The sequence below is a fragment of the Takifugu flavidus genome, chromosome 1 (assembly GCF_003711565.1).
Source record: "Takifugu flavidus isolate HTHZ2018 chromosome 1, ASM371156v2, whole genome shotgun sequence".
NCBI classification, from domain to species: Eukaryota; Metazoa; Chordata; class Actinopteri; order Tetraodontiformes; family Tetraodontidae; genus Takifugu; species Takifugu flavidus.
The window spans coordinates 26570895-26595362 of record NC_079520.1 but is presented as its reverse complement, the minus strand read 5'-3'; the positions used below and the strand labels follow the sequence as shown (position 1 = coordinate 26595362).

The window sequence follows — 24468 nt, the reverse complement described above, 5'->3', positions numbered from 1 at the left end:
AGCAATAAAAATGATAAGAGAAACCAACCAGGTAGGAAAATAACATAAACCATGTCAACACAGAAAATGGACAAAGGAGCGTTTTGAAGCAAAAAAAAAATGCTGTTAAATGACACGTTCAGGGAAGAATGTGGTTGTTTTCAGGTGAAGAAGCTCTGGTCCACGAAGCACCGGCTCCTCGTCTGAGTCAGCCCTCCGCTCCGTTGTACCTGGCCCTTCCCCGGCATCTCCGCTGTTGAATTATAAATGAGCACTGCAGGTGGGGGGAGGGGTGCTCCGTAAAGCTGACTCGCTTAAAAAGACCCGGGACGTGATGTTTCCTCTCACTAACTACAGTGGGGGCAACACTTTAGGAGGCTGTAAGCTGGAAGTAGGACTCTAGTTGGGCTAGTTAGCAACCAAACAAACAGGGATTATTTGGGACAGCGCCCCTGCTGGCAACTGCCAGTAACTACAGGGACCCAGTAACTGTCCCACCAAGACAGCAAAAGAGAGCAGCTGGAAACAAAGAGCAAAAATCGACAGATCAAGACACCGCAGCTGATACGATAATGCCGTCAAAATGTCTGCATTGATGAGATTCTGACGCTTTTGGTGAGAAAAACCTTGTTTGTGTGATAAAACCTCCATCTGTTTGGCAAAGGAAAAAACAGAAAAAAGGCAGCAATATGTGTTATGCCTCTCTCTCACACACACAGACACACACACACACACAAATACATTAATCTTTCAGGTTGTGAGGTCACACTGAGCTCAAGATAGAAACTACAAGGACTGAGGAGGAAGCATACATGTGTGCTCAGTGGTGTGTGTGTGTGTGTGTGTGTGTGTGTGTGTGTGTGTGTGTGTGTGTGTGTGTGTGTGTGTGCAGGTCAGACACCACAGACCCATGCTGTCTTCATGATTAATGGACAGGTAGTGGTCTCCTCCTCAGACATGATCTCCTCTGAAACCAGCACGCCCGATCATGTGATCATGTGATCATGTGACACCAGATTCAACAGCAGCGTGAAAGCGCCTCAGACGAGCCTGCTGCTCCATCAAGCGTTTCCTCTGGATGAGGTTTTAAAACATGTCAGACGTGGTTTTTGAGGAGACAGAGGTGACCCCGTGTTGATGTTTTTATACCATAAATGCTGTTTTATCCATAACTGTGCAGACAGGGGCACAAAAAAATGAATAACTTCTCGCTCTCTTCGGCGGTTTGTTGCCGATGCCACTCTGGGAGGATCTGCGTCTTTATTCCAATAATCTCTGCGCTGGTTAGGTAACCTTTTACTACAGGCTGACAGCAGCAGAAAGGAGGTCAGCTCCAGCTTCCCTTTCCAAGTTACTTAGAGCTGGTCTCAGGGTTCATCTTTAGAGAACCAGCGAAGTATTAACCTTAAACGCTCTCTGCAGCCGGGTCACACCCAACCTTTACAGATATCACTCCACCATCAGTTGAATTAGCTTTTTCTTGGATGAACAAGGTCATCAAAAACAAAATAAGGAATTAGCTTCAGGCTGTGTGCGCTCTGTGTCGCATGTGCACAGGTGAGCATCATTCATCGACCAATTAGACCAGATGACGTCCATCCGAACCCTCTTGTAGAAGCGAAAAGTGTCATTCAAGGCATTCCAGGTAGCAGCGGCTAAAAGTAGATTAGTCAGCTTTGGGGTGAGAAATGAGGAAACTGTCATTTATGGCTGGAGAGTGTGAGTTTTCACACCTGTTTTACAGTAAGTGTGAATGTGCATTGGACAGGACGCTGACGCGCCGATGTCGCCTCACACGGCTGCAGCTTCCATGTTCCCAGAGCTGAAAACAGGCTGAAACGAAGCCTAATTGCGTCTCCCAGGCTCCTCCTCCCGATGGCAGAGTCAGAGGCACCTCCACCAGCTCAGGCCTGGCCTGAAAAAGGACGGTTGCTCTTCTTTAATTAGCGTCGTTCTGCACGTGTCTCGGTGCGGCTGCAGATATGAATAATAGTGAAAACGCAGCGGGGCATGCGGAGCGTCGTTGTGGCGTGGTGGGCGTGTCCGAGATACACGTGAAAGCAGGAGGACAGCTTGTAGCTCCACACGACACTGAAGAAGGACGACGAGTTTAATGTCACAAGAAGTGATGAAGAGGACGACAACAAGACAGCCGAGACCTACAGAATAGAAGATATCTGGAAGTAAAACACTCACAAACGTGCACATCCCCCCTGCTGCCTGCAAAGATGGTTGCACAAACGTGCACTTCTTCTCCCCTTCTGCGTTTATAGCATAAGGTTACTAAACCAGGTCATTAAAAGCTGGTAAACGGCACAAAGTGTATTGATCAGCACGTGTTTGGAGGGAAAAGGGAGCGAAGAATGGGGAGGTGGCGGTTTATCGAGCGGTTCGGAGGAGGATCCAGCTGCTGGAGGCCTCTGGAGCAGACAAAGGGGGGGGGTGGAAAAGCCGCCGGTGGGCAGAAGGCACGAGGAAGCAGCCTCCTGAGACCCGTTGGACTGTCTGATATTCTGAAAACTGAACCAAACCAGACCCACAGTAAACCTAGAAAGACTTGTTAAAATGCTAAGCTAGTTCTCATCAAACTTTGAGGATGAGGGGACACGGTGGACGAGTTGGACGGAAAGCAGGACGTCTGGACGTGCATAGAGTGCCTTTCCCGTGCACGCATGAGCGACCGACGGGACTCCAGTCACTAGTAACTGAACACGTGACACCGTTTGGAACAAGCTGGTGGCGGTTGTCCCATCCTGCCAGGACGAGCTCACCGCTGAGGCGACCAGACGGTCCAATGGTCCCACCTGGTTGGCTGCCCACAGGACAGGCGGCGGCGGACTCGCTGCTCAGCAGGTGAGTGATGGTTGTCAATGAGATCCAGTCACACAAGCTGTTCGCACCAGTCCAGCATTCAAAGGACAGAGTCCCTCACACCAGTGGGAGACCATAAAGGAAGCAGAAGTGGACAAAGCAAAGGTCTTTGTTCCTGGTAGTTCCCCACAGATGGTGGGGGCCGTCCCTACTGTAGGGTCAGCATGGCTGCACGGCGGGAGCGTTAAACAAGTGTGCCTCCGTGTCGTGGAGGTCACCTCCGCGGCCGTCTCATTGTCCCTCGTCGAGCTAATCTAATCAGCTCAGCGTTCGCGGGGACGCTCCAGCATCTCAAGGTTGGACGCATGCGTACGGAGGAGCAACGAGCCCCGACGCGCTCAGGCGAGGCAGAAAAGGCCGCCACGGCGCCACAATCAGGGGCTGCTCACTCTAAGATTCTCCTCACGGAAGACCATCGATCCTTCAATCTAACGTCCAACCGTTCTCACGACCTTCAGGTTGCAATCACACCCCTAAACCGCACAAATAAAGATTTTATGATCAGAAATCTTAATAACAGCTTTTCATGGATCCCACAGATGGTCCACATTCATTATCCAATATGTTTAAAACACACAAGTGGGACCTGAGGACTGTGGACACACGTGTGGACATGAGACAAGTCAGCTGAGCTCGAAACAGGAGGTATTTTCCAATGAGCGAATGAAGACAGATTCTTGGTTTTTATATCTTCACTGTCAGAAAATGTGCCGAAAAAACAAAACAAAGAGGTGAAAATAGGGAGATATAGAGGGAGAAAACAGGGGGAGGGATGGAGCGGGTGGTGTTCAGGTGATTAAAGTGCAAACAATAAAAAAAAGCAGGGTGATAAAAAAGATGTGAGGAGGAGGAAGACGGGAGGAGAGAAAAGAGGAGGTGAAGGGGGAGGAGGGGGGCTGAGGGTAATGATAATTGGTCTGGCAGCAGGAGATGGTGCAGCACTGTTGCTGGGTGGAACCTGTGTGTGTGTGGGGGGGTGGGGGTGGGGGGGTAGGGGGGCAACTGTAGAGGTCACAGAAGAGACGGACGGGGGTCTATAAAATATCAGAGGCTCCACTGAGCAGAAATGTGCAGCGCCGAAGTCGTGCTTTTATCCAAAGTGACAGTGAGATGTTAGCGTAAGTGAGGGGGGGGCTGCAGATTAAATATAACCCACACCAACACCCCCCCGACCCCCCTATTACACACACAGCACATCAAACATGCAGGCCAAGCGTGTGAATTATGGATCTCTGAACCATCTTTGCACTTCAGTGTAATTTAAAGGCAAATCTAAGTGAACAAGGGTCACACTAAAGATCGTAGCATCAGGATTAGCATCCAAACGCTAAAATAGCATCAAATGAGATGCGTAACAAATATCAAAAACAATTAAAAAAAAAAAAAAACAGACCTCCCTCCTGCATCAATGACATCATCAAGCTGCGTGGAAACCTCCCCACTTGTGCCTGCTTTGGTTTGGTTTATTGATGAATGCATTTATTTTTATGGGATGCTCCTCCTGTGTCGCCGATGCCAAGGCCCCCGTCCTCCAAGGCCCCCGTCCTCCAAGGCCCCCGTCCGCCAAGGCCCCCGTCCTCCGTCTGACACTGGCAACAGCCTCAGAGACGCAGCAGCAGAAAACCACCAGAGCAGAACCCACGTCTGACATCATTTCAGTGCAGATTTAAGCAGAAATCTGCATTAAAGATGTCCAAATATTCCATGTTAGAAGCTGAAGCTGCAGTCCAACTTCAGTTATTCCAGATCCAGACGAGGTTCACGGCCTTTCGGGGCCATGAGACGAGGCACAACCCCCCCGTCCCTGCCTGCTGCATCCATCAGAGGGTCGGAGCTCATTACAAACCTTCTCTTTTGTTTACATCCTCGGATTTCACACGGCAGCGCCGCATGACCGCAGCTACAAAGGTGTCTTCAGCGGGAGGTCATGTGACACCAGTGTCGGTGTTTGCAGACCAGCGCAACACATTCAACACCAGGGAGGAGGGGACGGGGCTCGTGGGCTGTTCCTCAGATCACCAGCAGGGGGCGTTTGAGATGCTTTGCTTGCATTTATGAGGACGTCTGATGATCTTATGCATTTAATAGCACAGATCTACCCAGTCAGAGGCTAATTAGCTGACAACAGAGTCAGCGAAACCCAGCTTGTCCTCGTTTTCATCACAGGCACCACGAAAGCTCTCAGACCGCCGCGCTCAGACGCGAGCGGCGAACGCGAGTGCACGTGTCTTGACTGCACCAGTCGACTCCACAGTTGTGCGAGAGGGAGGCCGCTCAGATCTGCTGCAGTGGAGAAGTAGGTCAGGCCGATCTGCACGTTCACTCTTTCATTCATACAAAAGCCTGCGACACACGCTGCATATTTTCACAGCTCCGAATATTTACCCCCCCACCCCCACCCCCACCCCCGCCCCCCCCGCCGGCCCACATAACAATGACTCTGAGCTGACTTTGCCTCCTTTAATGTTCAGAATAATCTGTAATCTCCGAAGGACTTTGCGGAGACAGAAGTTATATAAGTGCAGACAGAGATTAGCGGCTCCGACAAAGAAAGCAGCTCTCGCCACGCGGTTGTTGGGAAAATATTTAATCTTGTGGTTCTTCGATGCCGCTTTGATGTTTTATATGCACTCTAAGCGCTCAGTGCATCAAAGAGAAATGTTTTTAGTGTGTATATTTCGGGTCTTTTAATAAATGATTTTCAAATCTGTGTCCCCCTCTGTGATTTAAATAGAATATGAAAGCTTCTTCTGGCTCTTCTCTCCGTCTTCATCCGTCCTTTTTGCATAATCTCTGTCTTTCCGCTGCCTATCTGTTGGCATTTGTCCGTCTGCAAGCTCAGGACGAGACGCGTCGTTATTATCTCCAGCCAGCAGGGCTATTAATGGACCGCATATGTATCAGACAAACATGGATCCGATGGTTGCCATGGGAACATCTGCAGTGCCCCAGAAAAGAGGAGAGGAGAAGTGGGTTGTGAAGTGAAAAACAAAAGGAGGAGGGGGCGAAGTGGTAGAGTGACTAATGGAGGAAATAGAGAAGGAGGGATGAGGGAACGAGGAGAGAAAGATTTGATTCAGCAGAAAAGGTGACCTTGGGGAAGACAAAGCTCGGGAATACTGATGCAACCCAGCCGGAAACACAACAGGAACTCCCCGTCCAGGCGTTCAAGAACGCTTTTACAGTCCCAACGTTGGCGGCAAACTGCTGCAAACGCTAACTAGCTTAGCTTAAATAGTGCAATAGTCTTCCATAACCACTCTGGTTATTGCATGTGAACCTTCCGTGCAATGGATGCGTGTGCAGAGCCATCAGTGAGAAACCTGAGATAACCTGATTCCAACGCGTAATTGATCTCTTCCACCCATCCAGGACTCAGAAAACCGAAAGACGTCGACTTTAATATGTCTCTCCGTGTGTCTCCCTCCTCCAGAAACAGATGGGGGGGGACTTCAAACCATTAGGGCTTCAGGGAGGTGTGGGGGGGGGCGAAGCGCAGAAACAGTATACGACCGCTCTCACAGATCAATGAAGGGTTGTGGAGCTGCTGCTTCTGACTCACCGTGGGGGGTCAGTGGGAGGGACAGGACAGGGCCATTAGGTGTCCAGATGTAGGAGAAGATGGAGGAAGTATGAATGGGGAAGGTTTATAGCCGGGGGTGGGGGGGGACGATGTCCTCATGGAGATTTAACGTTCAAGATAACAAGTTCAAGATAAACTACAACCCGAGAAAATGGTCGACCCTTCGGGTCCCTTTACTATTACAGCTGAAAACACACACACACACACACACACACACACACACACACTGCCGTTGCTACAGAAACGGTACACATTGCTTTTCTAAGAAATGGATTTCAGGCGCTTACACAACAAAGACAGAGGGAGATTATGTTGACCGGGGATTTAGAAGGACCGGTCTCAGGCTGAGCCGGAGCCACAGGTCTCCTCACACGAGGGAGACCAAGGCAGAACTGCATGGACTGCAGCGGAGAGGCCGGATTCATAATTCAGCAACAAGTTATTCTTACTTTCAGATCCCATTTAGAGATTAGGAAGAGGAGAGGAAATGAAGCGAGGAAGAACCCTTTAGAGACGAGGAGGACGACCCAAACGGGAACAAATTAAAGTCAGTCGGTCTAAACCGGCACGCTGGAGGGGGGCCAAAGGTCAACGCTGCATCTACAGGGAGCTGCATGCAAGGAGCCAGGGTGTGCACGTGCACATTTGTTATTCTATCTTTCTGAGGACTCAGGGACATAACGCATCCTCACCCCCCCCCCCCCCGCATCTAATCAGCAAATCCAAGTGTTGGACCCCAACTCTAACCTCTAAAACAGGACGGAACCCTCAAACAGCCCTTTGAAGATGAACCAGAAAAGCTCCAAAACTGTCCTCACACACACACACGCACACACACATCTATGAGATGTTTGATAGATGAGTGATATTTGACTCATTGAAAACAGATTTAATGTCCAATTCTGACAGATTTGGTTTCATTTGATTGAGCCGTCTTGTGCCGTTTCAGCAGTTTCACGCTGAGTTTAATCCCTGAACTGGGATACATTTAGAGCCGAGATTAAAGGACAGGGAGGATGGGGAGGGGGGGCAGACCGTCAGCAGACAGGCTGACCTGATGTGAACTGAATGAAACAGAAATAAACGGAGATATCCCGAGATATTATCGTGATATTCTCCAATATCAGTCTGCTAAAGCATAAAAACACAGAAATAAATGATCTTTTGCACCTCCTCCTTCTGTGCTAATCACTATTAGCAGTACAGTAACAGTACAGTTACAGTAACTCACCTCGGTGCGCAACCTTGCATGACAAACTAGCGTCAATGTCATGTTACTATGGTAACAGTGGCACCAGTGGTTAGATACAGTGGCGTTTTAATCGTCCACATGTAATATAAAACATTCCCAGGGTGGGTGCTCACCTCTTGAAGTGGCTGAGTAAGGTCCCAACCAGCTCTCCGATGCGGCTCTCGTTGGCCGGGACCATGCCCTGTAGGCACACCACCAGGTCCCGGTTGTCCTTGGTGTGGAACACCACCAGCTGGTCCTTCCCGGGGGACACGCTCACTCCTGTGACCTGAGACAGAGACGGAGAAACACACAAGATCCGATCACAACAAGGTAAACAACTTTAAAGAGTGCGAGTACACAGAGAACACATGAACATTAGCTTCACGTGATTGTGGCTGCCATGAAAAAGCTCATCTGGATCTCTCTCTCTCTGGCTGAAGATTTATGGATCTGCCTTCCTGATCGACCTGCTCCCCTCAGAGGCCCCTGATAGAGGCCCCACAGAGAGCAAAATCAGTTCTCCGGTTGGGTTGTTTACCTTTACAGGTCATCACTGAAGAAAACCAATACCTTCACAGGTGAACAGGCCTCGAGAGGGAACGTAGCCCATTAACTACCCATTCTGTTCTCTTTAACCCCCTTTAATACCATCATCTCTCAGCTGTTCACACGTTCTCTGATTGCCTTTGTTTCTCTCTCCTTCAGGTCTCTAGTCATTTATTTTTCTTTTCATTTTTCTTCGGGAGGGCACGCTAAGGTAGTCAGGTAACATTAATATTCGTTCACCAGAGGGTGACAGGAGCGTCGGCTAGCATATTTAGCATCAAAATGAGCTCAGAAACAAACATTTGTGGTAATGTCCGTGAGTTAAAGCCTGAAGCCATGCCTCACCGTCGGGAAGCCCAGCCAGAGTTAATTACACGGCCTCACTTTCATTTACATTTATATGAAAGGCTTAATTGATTGGAACGACTGTCGGTGTTCTAATGAGCTGCTTAATGACACATTCTGATCCGTTTCCTTGTCTCATCTTTTCTGGGTCTTGAGTCACCAAATCAGTTCTACCCCCCCGGCGAGGATGAAATGTGGCATTTATCAGCCCAGCCATCTGTTGAAGTGCTCATATCTCATACAAATTTGGCCAAGATTGAGGGCGATGAGAAGACATTTCATTAATACAGTCTAACTCGTTTACCTCCATTTGTTCAACGGCTTCGACAAACAGGCTAATTACGCCAAACGGACAGTGAGACCGATCCAGAGCATCCTGGGAATTCCTCCTCCGCTTGGAGTCTGAGGAGCTGCATTGTTCCTTTCACCAATAAAATGGTTATATATCATTAAATACCGTTTCTCTTCTGCTTTTTCAGCATCTCCTGCATGCGTCAGCTGGTACAGCTGCATGGCGGTGCATTCAGGACCTTTGTTTTTGGCTGCTGCCAATGACATCCTTCATGATCAGACCTACGGCTCTCCACAACTTCCTTTTGTGCCTGTCGGATCACAACTACAGGTCCTCTGTAGGTTACAGCCACAACTTTTGTGTTTCCAAGCACTCTGATGTGATGAGGTTGCCGTGAAACATTTAAATAATGGCTTCTCTCTGTGTTTTCTCATAGCAACAATTTCTCACCGATCTAATAAACACACGTCCCACAACAGTTGTGTAACGGTAGAAAAGAGCCCAAGAGTTTGACTTTGGAAAAAGAAGCGTTTGTTCATTGTGGCTGTGAGATGAGGAGCAGGAGTGCATAAAAAAAAGGTCTAGGAAGTAAAACGAGAGCAAATACAGGAGAACGATTTGTGCACACGCCTGAGCAACACCAGACATCAGCTGATCTGCCCCGCTGCCCGGTCTCCATGACAACACTGTCTCCAGGGAAGTTGGCATGACAACGGAAAGTGAGAAGCACCGAGATGAGGAGGGTGGGGAGGGAAGGGCTGGTGGATCAGGAGGATGAGGCAGGAATAGAATGGTGTGTGTGAGTGTGTGTGTGTGTGCGTGCGTGTGTGTGTGATGAAGATGATGGAAACAGCGAGATGAGTCACTCCATGTAGAGCGACTGAATAAAACAGAACTGTAACGATGTCGCTCTGACTGCACAGACGTTAACATTAAAAGTGTGCACGGCGCTGTGGCCTGCTGACTATGGGGCAGATGCCAGTAGACCGCTGGGATGTTGGCCCATCACCTTTAGAACATGCCAATGGCTGCCCGCCCTTCCTGATCCAGAACACCGCTTCACACCAGTGTGGCACTCTGACTAAAGAACATTTTTATTGCCTCCTCTTTGTCTTTTTAAATCAGTTCCTTTTGGGTTATTCTACCATTTTTGCTCCATGGTTGGACGCTACATTTGGCCTCTCAGGCCTCCAAGGCGACCGAGGTCATGTGTTGCAGGCAGAAATGTTCATTTTCTGACTCCCTCATTTCCCTTCCAGATGCAGCCACGCTGAGACCGTGGCTGATACTCTCTACGCTCTTTGGTTCCCTCTTGTCACTTTGTCAGATCCAACACTGGGGTGTCTTGTCACAGTCGTCCCTGTGCGACAGCCTAATATCTGACAAATCGCACCAGATGACGGCCTCGGATGTTACACCTTCACTTCCTGTCTGATCTCTGCCGCAGCAGCGAGTCAACAATAGAGCAAATAAACTGCATATTTATCAGAAGAGCTGCGTAGAAGAAAAGCATAGGACGTTTCTGGGACTGTCAAGGTTATTTCACAGAGATATATTCTGTGTAAATAATGCTATAATGCGAATTACTGTTCCAGCTCCAAAATTACACACAAAACATTTCATTATTCGAACAATTATTCTGTTTATGGCTATCACACGATGACAACTGTGATGAAAATGCGTAGGAGATCTAGGGGACAGTCAGATTAAGTGGCTAACAGACAGTTCACCCAGCTGACACAACCACGAGGCTGGTGGAAAACTGTTTATTGCACCAGCTCATAGAAAATCTTGATATTCAAACTAGCGACCTTTTATACTAGCCCACCGATCACCCTCTGGTTGGTAAACCACAACAAACTGTTTACTGGATAAAAGGTCTCCATCAACTGGTCCATGAAAAAGTTACTCAGAATAACATTAGCAAAGCGATGTTTTTGGATTTTAGATGCCCGTTTTTACGATCAGAAGAAAAGGTTGCAGCATTTGATCATGGATTCATCAGAATTTCAAATGAAAGCTTAAAAAAATGGCTAGGCTAATTGTTTTTAAAAGTGACCAAAAATCCTACAATAAAAGTTAGCCAGGTTGACTTGAAAGTTTTTTTCAGAAAAGCTGCTGAAAATGGTATTTATGTATAATCAATACTGCAGAAAGTAAGACACAAAAAACAGAACTTGTACTAAACAGAAAAGGTTAATAAAATATATTGGGACCTGGTGAGGTTGTGCGTGTGTGTATTTTAGGTGATATTTTTGGAACTTGCCTCAACGTGTCCAGGTCAAATAAAAACATCACCCAGAGAATCTAAAGATTGTTACATATATCTTCCATGTGACAGTTGGGGACTAGACTACAGCCAGTTTGTAGAAGAATAAAAGCACAGTATGATGGCGTATACACAGTTTTAAGCATAGAATTGATGGCCTCTTATAGTGCCTATATCCAAAAACATGTTATTTGTAGTTTAATTGCTACTTTGTTATTGAGATCCAGATATTTGTTCTATGATAGACACAAGTAATGCATAAAATTATTGATAAACAAGAGAATAAGGGCAATATATAAATAAAGCAGTTTTGTGACTTTGGAGTTATTATCACAGGTTTAACACACAAAGAGCAGATATGGATCAAAGCACAACACATTAATTGTGCTATAAGGCTTTGATCCATTAATATATTTTTGTTTAGGTAAGGGAAAAGTATTATATGTTCAACACCAATGCAATAAACTATATGCAATAACGAATAATGGAAAAATTAAGCAGCCTTGTTAACACCAGCTCCAGCCCCTGCCCCATTGAACTGGAGGGTCAGGTATTTACAGAATTAGAAGACACCCCAGTCTCCAACAGATACGTGGTTTTTACAGAGGACCATTTATCAGATAATATATATGACGAGGAAGTTGCAACTTCAGAAGATATTCAGACACAAGTAAAAGGGAGGATTGAGACCATTTCTGTAAACGAGGAGGATAATGAGTCAGGTTCCTACTCTCCTCATTCAGATGGAGGTTTAGGAGAAAAGAACGTTTCTTTAATTATGGATGAACAACTACCTTTAATCTCTTTTTGTTCAGATAGCGATAGTGATTTAGGATTGAATATCAGCCCTTCTGTAGCTGATGAAGAACCACAGGAACTTTCAGTGACTCCTGAAAGTCAGGAAGACAAAAAGCCATTTTCAATCCCTCCTCAATCAGAAGGAAATAAGGTCATTTTTGTAGATGAGGAGGATGAAGAACCAGCTTCAGTCTCTCCTAGCCCATCTCCATCACGCTCTTATGATTCAGATGGAGATCCAAAAGCAAGTGAGACCATTTCTGTAAACAAGGAGGATAATGAGTCAGGTTCCTACTCTCCTCATTCAGATGGAGGTTTAGGAGAAAAGAACGTTTCTTTAATTATGGATGAACAACTACCTTAATCTCTTTTTGTTCAGATAGCGATAGTGATTTAGGATTGAATATCAGCCCTTCTGTAGCTGATGAAGAACCACAGGAACCTTCAGTGACTCATGAAAGTCAGGAAGACAAAGAACCAGCTTCAGTAGGTGAGGAGGACGAAGTCTCAGCTTTAGTCTCTCCTCGATCAGAAGGAAATAAGGTCATTTTTGTAAATGAGGAGGATGAAGAACCAGCTTCAATCTCTCCTAGCCCATCTCCATCACTCTCTTATGATTCAGATGGAGATCCAAAAGCAAGTGAGACCATTTCTGAAAACGAGGAGGATAATGAGTCAGGTTCCTACTCTCCTCATTCAGATGGAGATTTAGGAGATAAGACCGTTTCTTTAATTGAGGATGAAGAACCACCTTTAGTCTCTTTTTGTTCAGATAGAGATTTAGGATGGAATATCAGCCCCTCTGTAGCTGATGAGGAACCACGGGAATATCCAGCCTCTCCTAAACTGTCCTACTATTCAGAAAGAGATTGCACCATTTCTTCATGTGAAGACGAACCACAAGAAAAGATAGAGACGTTCAAACACAAGACATATGTCAAGCTGTTCATACATAAGATCATTTATCAAATTTATGCCAAAGCAAATATGAAACCTCCATGCAGTGATGACCTCATCGCGTACCTCAATGAATACATCTGGGAGAGAGTCAAAGATGAAGATATATGTATCACCGATGACTCATTTAAGAAGATGGACGATAAAATCCAAAAGATCCTGCGCAAAGAGTTAGGCAATCCAAACAAGGTTCTCTTCTTACTCAAGTACTCGGAGGAGCCAGTCGTTGCAGACTGCATGGTCACCATCTTGCGTAAACTCGTCAAGAGGCCATCTAAAAAGAGGAACATTTTCTCCAGGTTTTTCTCAAATAAGGCTCAGAAACTTTGGGAGTTTTTAACATGTTGTATCATCCCTGCTGATGATTGATTACTCGAAGAAATAGTTGCAGTAAGCAACCTGTCGGCAATTTACATCAGGCCACCTATTTAGGGACGAAGCGCCTATCTACCAGCGTCGGAGAGTTTGGGTGTTTTCTCTGGTCTCCACGGCGCCCAATGGGAGTGGAGAGCGCGCGAGACTTGACCCCTCTGTTGGCTCCGCTCTGGAGCTCTTGGTGCACCCCAGAAGACTGGACGAGTTTTCCCCCACGGTCCAGGAGGACTACCAGTTTGTTTGTTAAAGAAAAACTAGTTTTTGGACTTTTTATCACTGCTTTTGGGTCCTGTAAAAACCCCAGCCTTAACACATTTATGTTTTAATTTGATCATTATCTTATCAAAATGTCAAATAAAAATGCCATTTTTGAATTTCTGCACCTGTTTAGGGCTTTCATGTCATTACAAGACCTTTTTTTTAAACTATAGATGTTAATGTTGGAACACATCCCTCATTCATTCATAAACTAGCAGACTAGAGCGTCGCATTGCCATGGGAATTGTATTTTAACACTATCCATGTTCCCTAATTGGAAAGCAGGATAGTCACGTTGGCCATGTTGGTGGTGATGCTACACAAAGTTCATGCGGGAATTTTTTGCTATGTAAATGAGCTTTTTTTTTTTAGTGACAACAGGTGCTCCAAGTGGTCCCGGCTCCACCATACTTTGAGGTTTTTTCCAAGCATGGATTTTCCCTCCTGTTTAGATAGTCAAAGGGATAGACCCTTCCCTTTCAAGTAACTCATTACAGAATATATTAGTCAGGATATCACACCCTTGTGTGGCCTGCTGAAGTCACCACTATTCACAGCTGACCTTTGGTGACTTATATGAGACATCTACCTATATGTCACCACAGTCATCCTTCAGTTCTTATTCTCTTCACCTTTTCAAGAACACCTCCATAAGTCAAGCCAACTAGGTCTTGATAGGCAGCATGACTTTGTTTACAGGCAACAGTCAATTTGAGCCTGTAGTCATCAGGTACCCATGGAGTTCCTGATGTGATGCAGTGTTCTCCTCTCTTTCGCCCTCTCCTTCTCTCTCTCCTCTCTCTCTACCCAGCCGGCCATCAGCAGGAGGGTCCCCCTACATGAGCTTGGTCCTGCTCAAGGTTTCTTCCTGTTAAAGGGGAGTTTTTCCTTGCCATTGTTGCTTGTCTGGGGTTAGGCCCTGGGATTCTGGAAAGCGCCTTGAAACAATTTTGATTGTAAAAGACGCTATATAAATAAAGATTGATTGATTGAGATTGATTGAGTTCTAATTTCACTGGGTTCTCTATCTCAATATGTGCTTGGAACCCAAACAGGCAGGCAAAGTCTTCAGTGGTACAGCTTCTCCTTGCACAAAAACAAATTCCCAAGAGGCTTGTCTTGTCTGCCTGGGAATTGTCCATGACCGGAGGGCATTGATAAAGCTTTGTGCACATTGTGGCCAGCTTTGGAGTTCAACCTTGGAGAGACAGGTAAAGTTTGTGGAGAGAGTGCTTGGAAGGGAAACAATAGAACAAATGGAAGCCCTCCTCTATGCCATGAAGGGTCTAGCTTCCTGTGTGTCTCACAGCAAGGACACTCTGTTCAAAGCTGGGAAGACTACACGGAGTTTATTTGACGACTCTCAAAAACAGCTAGCAAAATCAGCCTGCCCATGTTCCCAGGAAGAAAGAACTGTTTACCCACGCAACAACGTCTAGCTATGGACAGAATATATAACTGGATGGAGAGGAAAGGGCTGGTGGAGTCAACCCATTGCTTATGGGGTCATCCCTGGCAACTTATCTGGCTCGATTGCATCACAGTATTGCTGGCCCCACAACCTTGCAGCTGGAGATCATCTACAGGTCACATGGAAGCATGGCTCATTCTGAACTTGGGACAACTGTGCCTCCACAGCAGTTCATAATGTTTGTGGACAGAGCTGAGATAAAGATTAGCAACTCAAAATTAGAGACCATGGTGCTCAGACAGAAAAGGGTGGACTGCCCAGTGTCATTGTATAGGAGTGACCGCCCCAAGAGGAGGAGTCCAAGTATCTCAGAATCATAAGATTGACAGTTGGATTGGAGCAGCATATGCAGTACTGCGGACACCGAGTTGGTCCGCTGTGGAATAGAGAGCTGAGCCAGGAGGCATGGTTCTCTGTTGACCAGCAAATCTACATTCCAACCCCCTACCAATGGTCATAACATTTGGGTAATGATCGTAAGGACACGATTGAAAATACAAGATGTCAAATGATTTTCCTTCACAGCGTGACTGGGCTCTGCCTTACAGGTAGGGTGAGGTGGTCAGCCGTCCGTAGGGAGGCTCCTGGATACCTCAATGGGGCATGTCCGTGTTTGCGGCATGCCTATGTTGGAGACCCCGGGGCAGACCTAGGATACAGCGGAAAGATCGTATCCCTTGGATGGCCTGAGAACACCATGGAATTCCCATGAGGAGTGGAAGTAGCTGGGAAGAGGAGTGCTTAGCCTTGCCTGTTGAGGCTGCTACCCCAACTACCTGGATAAGCTGCCAGAAGTTGAAGAACAAGACCTTACCCAAACAAATATTGTGTCATAGTCTGTAGCAGGATTTTAGATGCCCGTTTTTACGATCAGAAGAAAAGGTTGCAGCATTTGATCATGGATTCATCAGAATTTCAAATGAAAGCTTAAAAAAATGGCTAGGCTAATTGTTTTTAAAAGTGACTAAAAATCCTACAATAAAAGTTAGCCAGGTTGACTTGAAAGTTTTTTTCAGAAAAGCTGCTGAAAATGGTATTTATGTATAATCAATACTGCAGAAAGTAAGACACAAAAAACAGAACTTGTACTAAACAGAAAAGGTTAATAAAATATATTGGGACCTGGTGAGGTTGTGCGTGTGTGTATTTTAGGTGACATTTTTGGAACTTGCCTCAACGTGTCCAGGTCAAATAAAAACATCACCCAGAGAATCTAAAGATTGTTACATATATCTTCCATGTGACAGTTGGGGACTAGACTACAGCCAGTTTGTAGAAGAATAAAAGCACAGTATGATGGCGTATACACAGTTTTAAGCATAGAATTGATGGCCTCTTATAGTGCCTATATCCAAAAACATGTTATTTGTAGTTTAATTGCTACTTTGTTATTGAGATCCAGATATTTGTTCTATGATAGACACAAGTAATGCATAAAATTATTGATAAACAAGAGAATAAGGGCAATATATAAATAAAGCAGTTTTGTGACTTTGGAGTTATTATCACAGGTTTAACACACAAAGAGCAGATATGGATCAAAGCACAACACATTAATTGTGCTATAAGGCTTTGATCCATTAATATATTTTTGTTTAGGTAAGGGAAAAGTATTATATGTTCAACACCAATGCAATAAACTATATGCAATAACGAATAATGGAAAAATTAAGCAGCCTTGTTAACACCAGCTCCAGCCCCTGCCCCATTGAACTGGAGGGTCAGGTATTTACAGAATTAGAAGACACCCCAGTCTCCAACAGATACGTGGTTTTTACAGAGGACCATTTATCAGATAATATATATGACGAGGAAGTTGCAACTTCAGAAGATATTCAGACACAAGTAAAAGGGAGGATTGAGACCATTTCTGTAAACAAGGAGGATAATGAGTCAGGTTCCTACTCTCCTCATTCAGATGGAGGTTTAGGAGAAAAGAACGTTTCTTTAATTATGGATGAACAACTACCTTTAATCTCTTTTTGTTCAGATAGCGATAGTGATTTAGGATTGAATATCAGCCCTTCTGTAGCTGATGAAGAACCACAGGAACTTTCAGTGACTCCTGAAAGTCAGGAAGACAAAAAGCCATTTTCAATCCCTCCTCAATCAGAAGGAAATAAGGTCATTTTTGTAGATGAGGAGGATGAAGAACCAGCTTCAATCTCTCCTAGCCCATCTCCATCACGCTCTTATGATTCAGATGGAGATCCAAAAGCAAGTGAGACCATTTCTGTAAACAAGGAGGATAATGAGTCAGGTTCCTACTCTCCTCATTCAGATGGAGGTTCAGGAGAAAAACGTTTCTTTAATTGAGGATGAACAACTACCTTTAGTCTCTTTTTGTTCAGATAGAGATTTAGGATGGAATATCAGCCCCTCTGTAGCTGATGAGGAACCACGGGAATATCCAGCCTCTCCTAAACTGTCCTACTATTCAGAAAGAGATTGCACCATTTCTTCATGTGAAGACGAACCACAAGAAAAGATAGAGACGTTCAAACACAAGACATATGTCAAGCTGTTCATACATAAGATCATTTATCAAATTTATGCCAAAGCAAATATGAAACCTCCATGCAGTGATGACCTCATCGCGTACCTCAATGAATACATCTGGGAGAGAGTCAAAGATGAAGATATATGTATCACCGATGACTCATTTAAGAAGATGGACGATAAAATCCAAAAGATCCTGCGCAAAGAGTTAGGCAATCCAAACAAGGTTCTGTTCTTACTCAAGTACTCGGAGGAGCCAGTCGTTGCAGACTGCATGGTCACCATCTTGCGTAAACTCGTCAAGAGGCCATCTAAAAAGAGGAACATTTTCTCCAGGTTTTTCTCAAATAAGGCTCAGAAACTTTGGGAGTTTTTAACATGTTGTATCATCCCTGCTGATGATTGATTACTCGAAGAAATGGTTGCAGTAAGCAACCTGTCGGCAATTTACATCAGGCCACCTATTTAGGGACGAAGCGCCTGTCTACCAGCGTCGGAGAGTTTGGGTGTTTTCTCTGGTCTCCTCAGCGCCCAGTGGGAGTGGAGAGCGCATAAGACTTGAAGCTATAGCCATAAAATTTCATTTTTCTGTTTTGTGTATGTGTTCCTACTTACATGTACATTTCGTGTACATCAACAGTTGCTACCTGAGTATTGTTCCAATTCAAGTACCCTAACCGCCCATTTTATCAAGTACGCGTCAGACCTGATTTGTGTGGACTTGGGACAGCTATGTATCCCACAATGCCTTTCACCACGACCATCAAGAGCCGCAGCAGCGGCAGAAAGTACGATTCACTTTATCAAGTGTAATTCTGCTAAAATCGTTTTCACTATCACTCATATTGATCAGCTGCACCTCGATATTGGATTCATGGATTTGGCGATGGAAGGACTGCTCCTTCTGCTCCTCCTGCTGCTGCATTATAAACTGCTTTGAGACTTGTGTCTAATGGGATGTCTTTGGTTTACCACCCTGTGTTTTCAAATAAAAGCCAGTAAAACAGATGAAGTGTCCTACATTGTAAAGGGGGAGGGTCTTCATGGGCTTGTACTGCTTCAGGGGGTCCATTTTGTACAGGTGACGGTCAGTGATGAGCACAGCTCGGTCCTCCGCCCTATGGAAACGGTTGATCTGACAAACACAAAGCTCGACTTTAGGCACTTCATCCAAAACCCTAGCAACGCCGGCTGCGTGCCAGATGGATGATTTCTAAGTCTTCTCACCTTGCGGACATTGCAGGAGAACAGAACCCGCATGAATTTGTCTTTCCGCTGCAGCTCACTGGTAATTAGCGCAAACGATGCAGCCGTGTCGGGGCTGTCGCGCTTCTGCTGAGAGAGTTTAGTCTATGTCACCGACTCTTGCATGCAACACTTGACAAACAGACAAACAATGAGCTCCACCATCTCTCACACCTACCAGGTAGTTTCCTTCCCAAGTCCTCTGGAGACCCATGTCGGCTCTCTGGCCCTTCAGGGCTTCCAGACTGGCGACCTTTGCCCTCACCTGCAGGGTCTCCTCTGGAGTCAGGCCTTTGATTAGCGTCCAAGCCCACCACCTGGGGAAAGATGCGTTCAAAGACACAGAAAGAGGGGAAGAAAAAAACGGTTAGAAGAAAAATCGACTTTTCTTCGTCGGCAGAGTGAGTTCAGCCGAGATCGCGGCAGCCCTCAGCTGCGCCGCGCTGACCTTTCCCTCACACATGCCGACAGCCAACATGATGTTTCAGGAAAGCTTTTCTCTCTTTCTGCCTTCAGCTTCAAAGGAGGAGGAGCAACGGGAACAGACATTGGGATGAAAGGCAGAGATGAGTCTTTGACGGCGGAAGGAAAATCAATACGCAGCGCGATCCCGAGGCAGAAGGAAACACGTGTGAGCCGCTCCGAACAGACTCGTCCGGATAGAAAATAACACCGGAGAATGTGCGATTTCCCCCTTTCCGACAGATCCGCTCTTGGAATTTCAAATGCTGAAATAAAACCTGACAAGGTTTTCGACCGGGTACCTGCTGTAGATGCTTCGGAGCGCCTCTTCGAACTTGCGCAGGACTTTAGGGGGTGTGGGCCACTTCACCTGCCTGCCGTAGTCCTTCATGGAGCGCACGTTTCTGAAGCGCCTGTTGACCTCGCGGATGTAGGACTTGACCTTATAGCATCTGTAGGCCCGCAGGATGACGAGTGCTGCCCTCATCCGCCTGTAACGCATTCTGGCTAACGTGCCTCGCCACACCTGCAGACACAGCACGCCAAGGTACACGTTCACATATCTGGATTTAAAAAGACAATCACGTGTTTATGATACGGCTTTGAAACAAGCGACTCTCTGTAGCCGATGTGAAATCTTCCTCACCCCCCCGCCACAGAGTCCCCCCCCCTCCGTGTGTGCTCAGGCGTTACACTGACTAACTTCATCACTGATCTCAGTTAAGATGCCGCACACAAGGAGGCCACATGGTACGTGGGTCTTTGCCAGATCGTCAGCGGTTTGAGCTACAAAGCGCTAATTAAATCAGGAATCTGCGAAGCTGCAGGAGACAAAAACCAGAAAGAAACATCTTGCGGCCTGATGGTAAGTGTCTGCCCCCTCTTCTGAGCCTCATTACAGCGTGTGACAGGTGGAAAGTGGAGAGAACTAAGAGTGATGACGAGTCCAACCACCATCCAAACACCATAAACACCATTCCCCCCTCCCCCGGTGATGACGCCAGCAAGCTGATGAAGACGACACTCGAGGGAAGGCAGATAAATCAGGCCAATAACAAGGGCCCCGACTGCCTGCCCCCTCACTCTGCTGGCCAATAAAGACATCTGATCATTCTTTAAGAGACTCTGCCATCATGGGGGGGTTGGGGGGGTGCCCACATCCCGCTCTGGGGGCCGGGATTTACGATCTGATCAAAGCCAGCCTGGGGATCTGGGACAGATTGGCTTTTTATTTGTGGGCGGGGTGGTGCATGCTGGTTAAATACACCAGGCGTGACGCACAGAGGCAACTGATGGGCCTTCAGAACAAGCAGGGGAGGGGGTCGCTACGCTCCGCTATTTGATATAGTCGACGTTCATCGGGAGATGAGAGAATCGTGACACCGCTGCGATGGAAAGATCTGAGGCTGCAGCTCTGATGAAACAGCCGTTTAACAAGCTGCGGCGTTAGCAAGTTTAAAAGAACCGTACGGGAACTTTCACATTGTTTCATCATCGGAACAAACGGCTGGACCAATTTCAGACGCGGAAAGAGGGACAGGACCGTCGGCTCACCTGACACTTCCCACATCCTCTGGGGGTTTCCGGCGACAGGCTCGATGCTCTCGGAGGGAGGCAGAATCGAGAGAGCGTGGCACAATTTCGAGTGGTGGGAATGTTCTTTGGCCGCAGGCTGTCACAGGGAGACGCCAGGCCAGGGGAAGGGGCAGGCGGCCATTATCATAAGTCAATAGCGTGCTCTAGCGAGCAGCGCTCTCCCACCTCTAAGCCACGACGATTCTCCTCAGGTCACGCTAACGTTTTAATCTCTGTGCTAACGTAGCATACGTAAACTGCACAGGCGGATCCAGATCAGCACAATCTAATTAAAAAGGGTGCTATTGGAGGGTAAATTGAACGGCTTTGAATGGTTCATCCATCAACTACATGGGACAGGAGGGAATAGATTGGTAGAGTATTGCTGGTTGTCAGCAGTTCCAGCTCTGAAGGACACGGCTTCAGTAAAACAGCACCAATCCAGCTAAAAATAAAAAGAAGAGATGGGAACAGAAATACACCATTGTTGAGTCTGGTCCCGTTCAAGGTTTCTTCCTGTTCAAGGGAGGTCTTGTTTTTCTTTCTTCATTTTTAAAGAAAACTGAGATAAATTGACCTATAGGGCAGATAAACTTTGGCCGGTTTCCATGGAAACAGATTTGATTTTCACCCGGTTTTGTAAAGGGAAGGATATTTTTACAGATGGCAGAGAAACACGCGAAAGGCCAGCTGCGTTGTACCGCTCGCATTTGTAAAGTGATTATCAAAGGTCAGGACACAAATATCGAGGAGGAGTCACAGGATCAGTGCTAATATTAGCCAACGAGAGACATCCCAGCTTCACTGCTACTGTGGAAAAAACTGAAAACAGCCAAAGCGTCCTTCAGCGGTTAGCCTCAACCGGGATAGACGGGGAGGGGGGGGAAGATCCCCCGTCACCGCTGCTGCTCTGACAAGCGGCGACAGTTAAGGCGATGTGGATGACTGAGCCTGAGTTTATGAAATATTCATTATAACAGAGGGAAGGAGAGGGTGCAATGTATAATTTATGAAATCTGTATTTATATGTTAGACTGGGGGCAGATTTTGTCAAAGCTATGAAGAACGTGTCTGCCTGACTGGAGAGCCCCTCCCACCACCAGCCACAGGCCCCGCCTCCTCACTCTATGGGAGGTAATCATTTAAAGGTTTAAAGTGCTGAGCTGCACCAACGATCGAATGTGGGGACACAAAGGCTTCGGTTCTCTATCGCCCCCTGATGGGAGCAGGAAACAAAACTACAGCAACATGTTAGCATTACATCTATTAGTGTCAATGATGGCAGTTCCCAGGAACATGCTAACAGGAATTAGCATTGTGATCACATTGGAACAACAGAACAGAACGAGCTCATGGCTGAGGACCGTTGGTTAGATCGGCTCAGCAGTTGCTGCAACTACGGCAACCCGACCGAACCTGGAGGGTTAAGAGGTGCGCAGGTATGGGGAAGAGGAGCGGACTCAGACTGTCTTTTAAGATGGCGTCATAGATGCGTAAAGAGACGCGTTTTTGTCCTTTGTCTGATCCGCTGCTCTGCCGGCTTTGTGGCGGTGGAAAAGCCGCCTCTCCTCCAGGAATTCCCCCGGGAATGAACGGACACCGATCCTGGAAGTAAGAGGCAGGATTCTCCCCCAGGGAAAAGGGGAAGGACCCCCCCCACCCCCTTCCCGAGGGTCACGGATCAATCCCAAGGTCAGCAGAGCCTACCAGAGATCCACGAAGTGAAGGAATCTGACGTCTTTACAGAAAATACGTGACAAAGCGACGCCGCGGCAGCAGCTCGGCGCCAGGCTAAACGCTACCTGGTCGGATTCTGACCTTCTGGAGGAAGAGGACGATTCTCTGGACCATCTCGGCCCGCTGCTCCTCCAGGCTGAACAGGGTGCGCGGCGTGCGGACGAAGACCTTGGTCTTGCCGTAGGCCACGTCGTGGTCAAATCCACAGCCCTGCAGGAGCCTCTTGACCGCGTCCTTATCTGACCCCAGGTCGTGATTGGGCCAGGTGAACTCTGAGATCATCTTATACCTGCAGGAGGAAGCGAAAGCCATGCTTTTCATTTCTGTTGCTAACAGTGTCGCTGAGGTGAGGCGTGTTCTGGTCGGAGTGACTAAAGGTGAGAAACAACGAGCGCTCATCGACAAGGCCATAAAAGGGGGAATCTGTTATTAGATGAACAATCAATGCGGCCGCTGGGTGTCAGGTCCGTTCATTCTTTGGACCTTTTTTATCTGGGGAAACTGCAGAGCACCGTCTTAATGACTCAACAGGCGCGGGCTTTAGCTCCCGGTGTGGCGCCTGGAAACCACATCGTTTAATACGTGATAAAGGGGATTAATTATTGCGGCGCACCTGCAGCCCGCCCAGTGGCGGTTAGGGGTAATTTTACATCCCGAAAAGTCTTTCCAGGGCGATAATTACTATGAAATATGAGACCTGTGAGGCTTTTATGCCCTTTTCTCCTCAGTCATGATGTCAGAGAAACAGCAGTATAACAATAGTGACTTAAAGAGGATCAGGAGGCCACGCCCACCGCCGGTGCCTGTGGTTTTACTGCATTGAAAACTGTATTTAAAACAATGATAAAAGGCGTAACTCTACTGTTAAATCTGGGAGGCGCTACCTCTGCAGGAAGCGGGGGTACGTCTGTCTGTAGGCGAAGCCGGCGCGCCGCACTCGGACGTTCTCCAGCAGCCCGAGGTACTCCACCTGATGGCGGCAGCGCTCCTCCTCAAACAGCAGCGGGGACTTGACGTCGTTGGGCTTGACGCAGCGGACGTAGTAGGGTTCCTGCAGAGGGCGGCAGGGCGTTAACAACGGCGGCGGGAGCTTTGAGGCGTGGCGGCCGACTCCTCACCTTGCTGGCCAGGTTCTCCACCAGCGAGATCATGGAGTTCTTGAAGAGCGTCGCCGCCGTCAGAGGTCGTTTGGTGACCTCGGTGATGCTCAGCTTGCCCTCGGGCCACATGACCTTCAGCACAGGGTTCGAACTGGAGGCAGGAGCAACCCAACGGAGCAGAAGTCAAATGTGTGAATGACAGGAAGTGGCTGAACTCCATGTTTACGTTTAAGTTAAGAGCCGGACTGAGGTCGTCAGTAGTCGGAGGTGTTTTTGTTTTAAGTGTGTGTCACCTGTTGTACAAGAGTCTCTTGAAATCCTGGAACAGAGTGTCTTTGTTCTTGTCGATGAAGCCCACCACCGAGTACCTGTGGAAACAGCAACGCCGCTTAGCCGTGCGCTACTTCCTGTCAGGTAAAAAGAGCTAGCTAAATGCTAGTTCTGGGGTGCCGGTCCCTTTCTACTGGTGCCGCCATGATTCTACAGGACTGAACTATTAATCAGTCTTTCATAACCGCCACTGATGTGTTGATTTTATAATAAAATTGCAATAAAACCCAGGAACAACATGTGGCTAGCTAGCTATCTTAATGGAGCCTCCCCCTCACATGTTCTTTGATCGCTTCCCAGCATTAAAACATCTTTTTTTTTAAACATAACACCAAATCCTCATCAGGCATTCTTTCATTAGCCAACAGTGTCAAAGCCAAAGCTAACGTGAATTCAAAAGGCCACAGCGTGTTTAAATGGCAGCTGTCTAAATATAGCTCTGCAGGCAAATATACACATTAATGTGTTCAGTTAGCGGCTAAGTGCTTCACTCTAAAAGAGGCTCAAGGATCAATCCTGCCTCCCCCAGGGGAGGGGAGGCG

At 47.0% G+C, this 24468-nt stretch overlaps 1 protein-coding gene across 2 annotated transcripts in view; it reads right to left on the bottom strand.

Annotated features, from left to right (window-relative positions):
- The window catches only part of myo1d (myosin 1D), a 43869-nt gene that overhangs the window by 4377 nt on the left and 15024 nt on the right, over positions 1 to 24468 (bottom strand). Inside the window, exons 13-21 of one of the 2 annotated variants that reach the window (XM_057052040.1) lie at positions 23890 to 23964; positions 23615 to 23747; positions 23381 to 23547; positions 22578 to 22785; positions 19487 to 19710; positions 18901 to 19039; positions 18705 to 18812; positions 18499 to 18612; positions 7799 to 7953 (exon numbers count right to left, since the gene is read on the bottom strand). In XM_057052040.1, coding sequence (XP_056908020.1) covers positions 7799 to 7953; positions 18499 to 18612; positions 18705 to 18812; positions 18901 to 19039; positions 19487 to 19710; positions 22578 to 22785; positions 23381 to 23547; positions 23615 to 23747; positions 23890 to 23964 — 1323 coding nt within the window. The remainder of the gene's footprint in view (positions 1 to 7798; positions 7954 to 18498; positions 18613 to 18704; positions 18813 to 18900; positions 19040 to 19486; positions 19711 to 22577; positions 22786 to 23380; positions 23548 to 23614; positions 23748 to 23889; positions 23965 to 24468) is intronic. The other variant, XM_057052051.1, reaches the window with a different exon arrangement.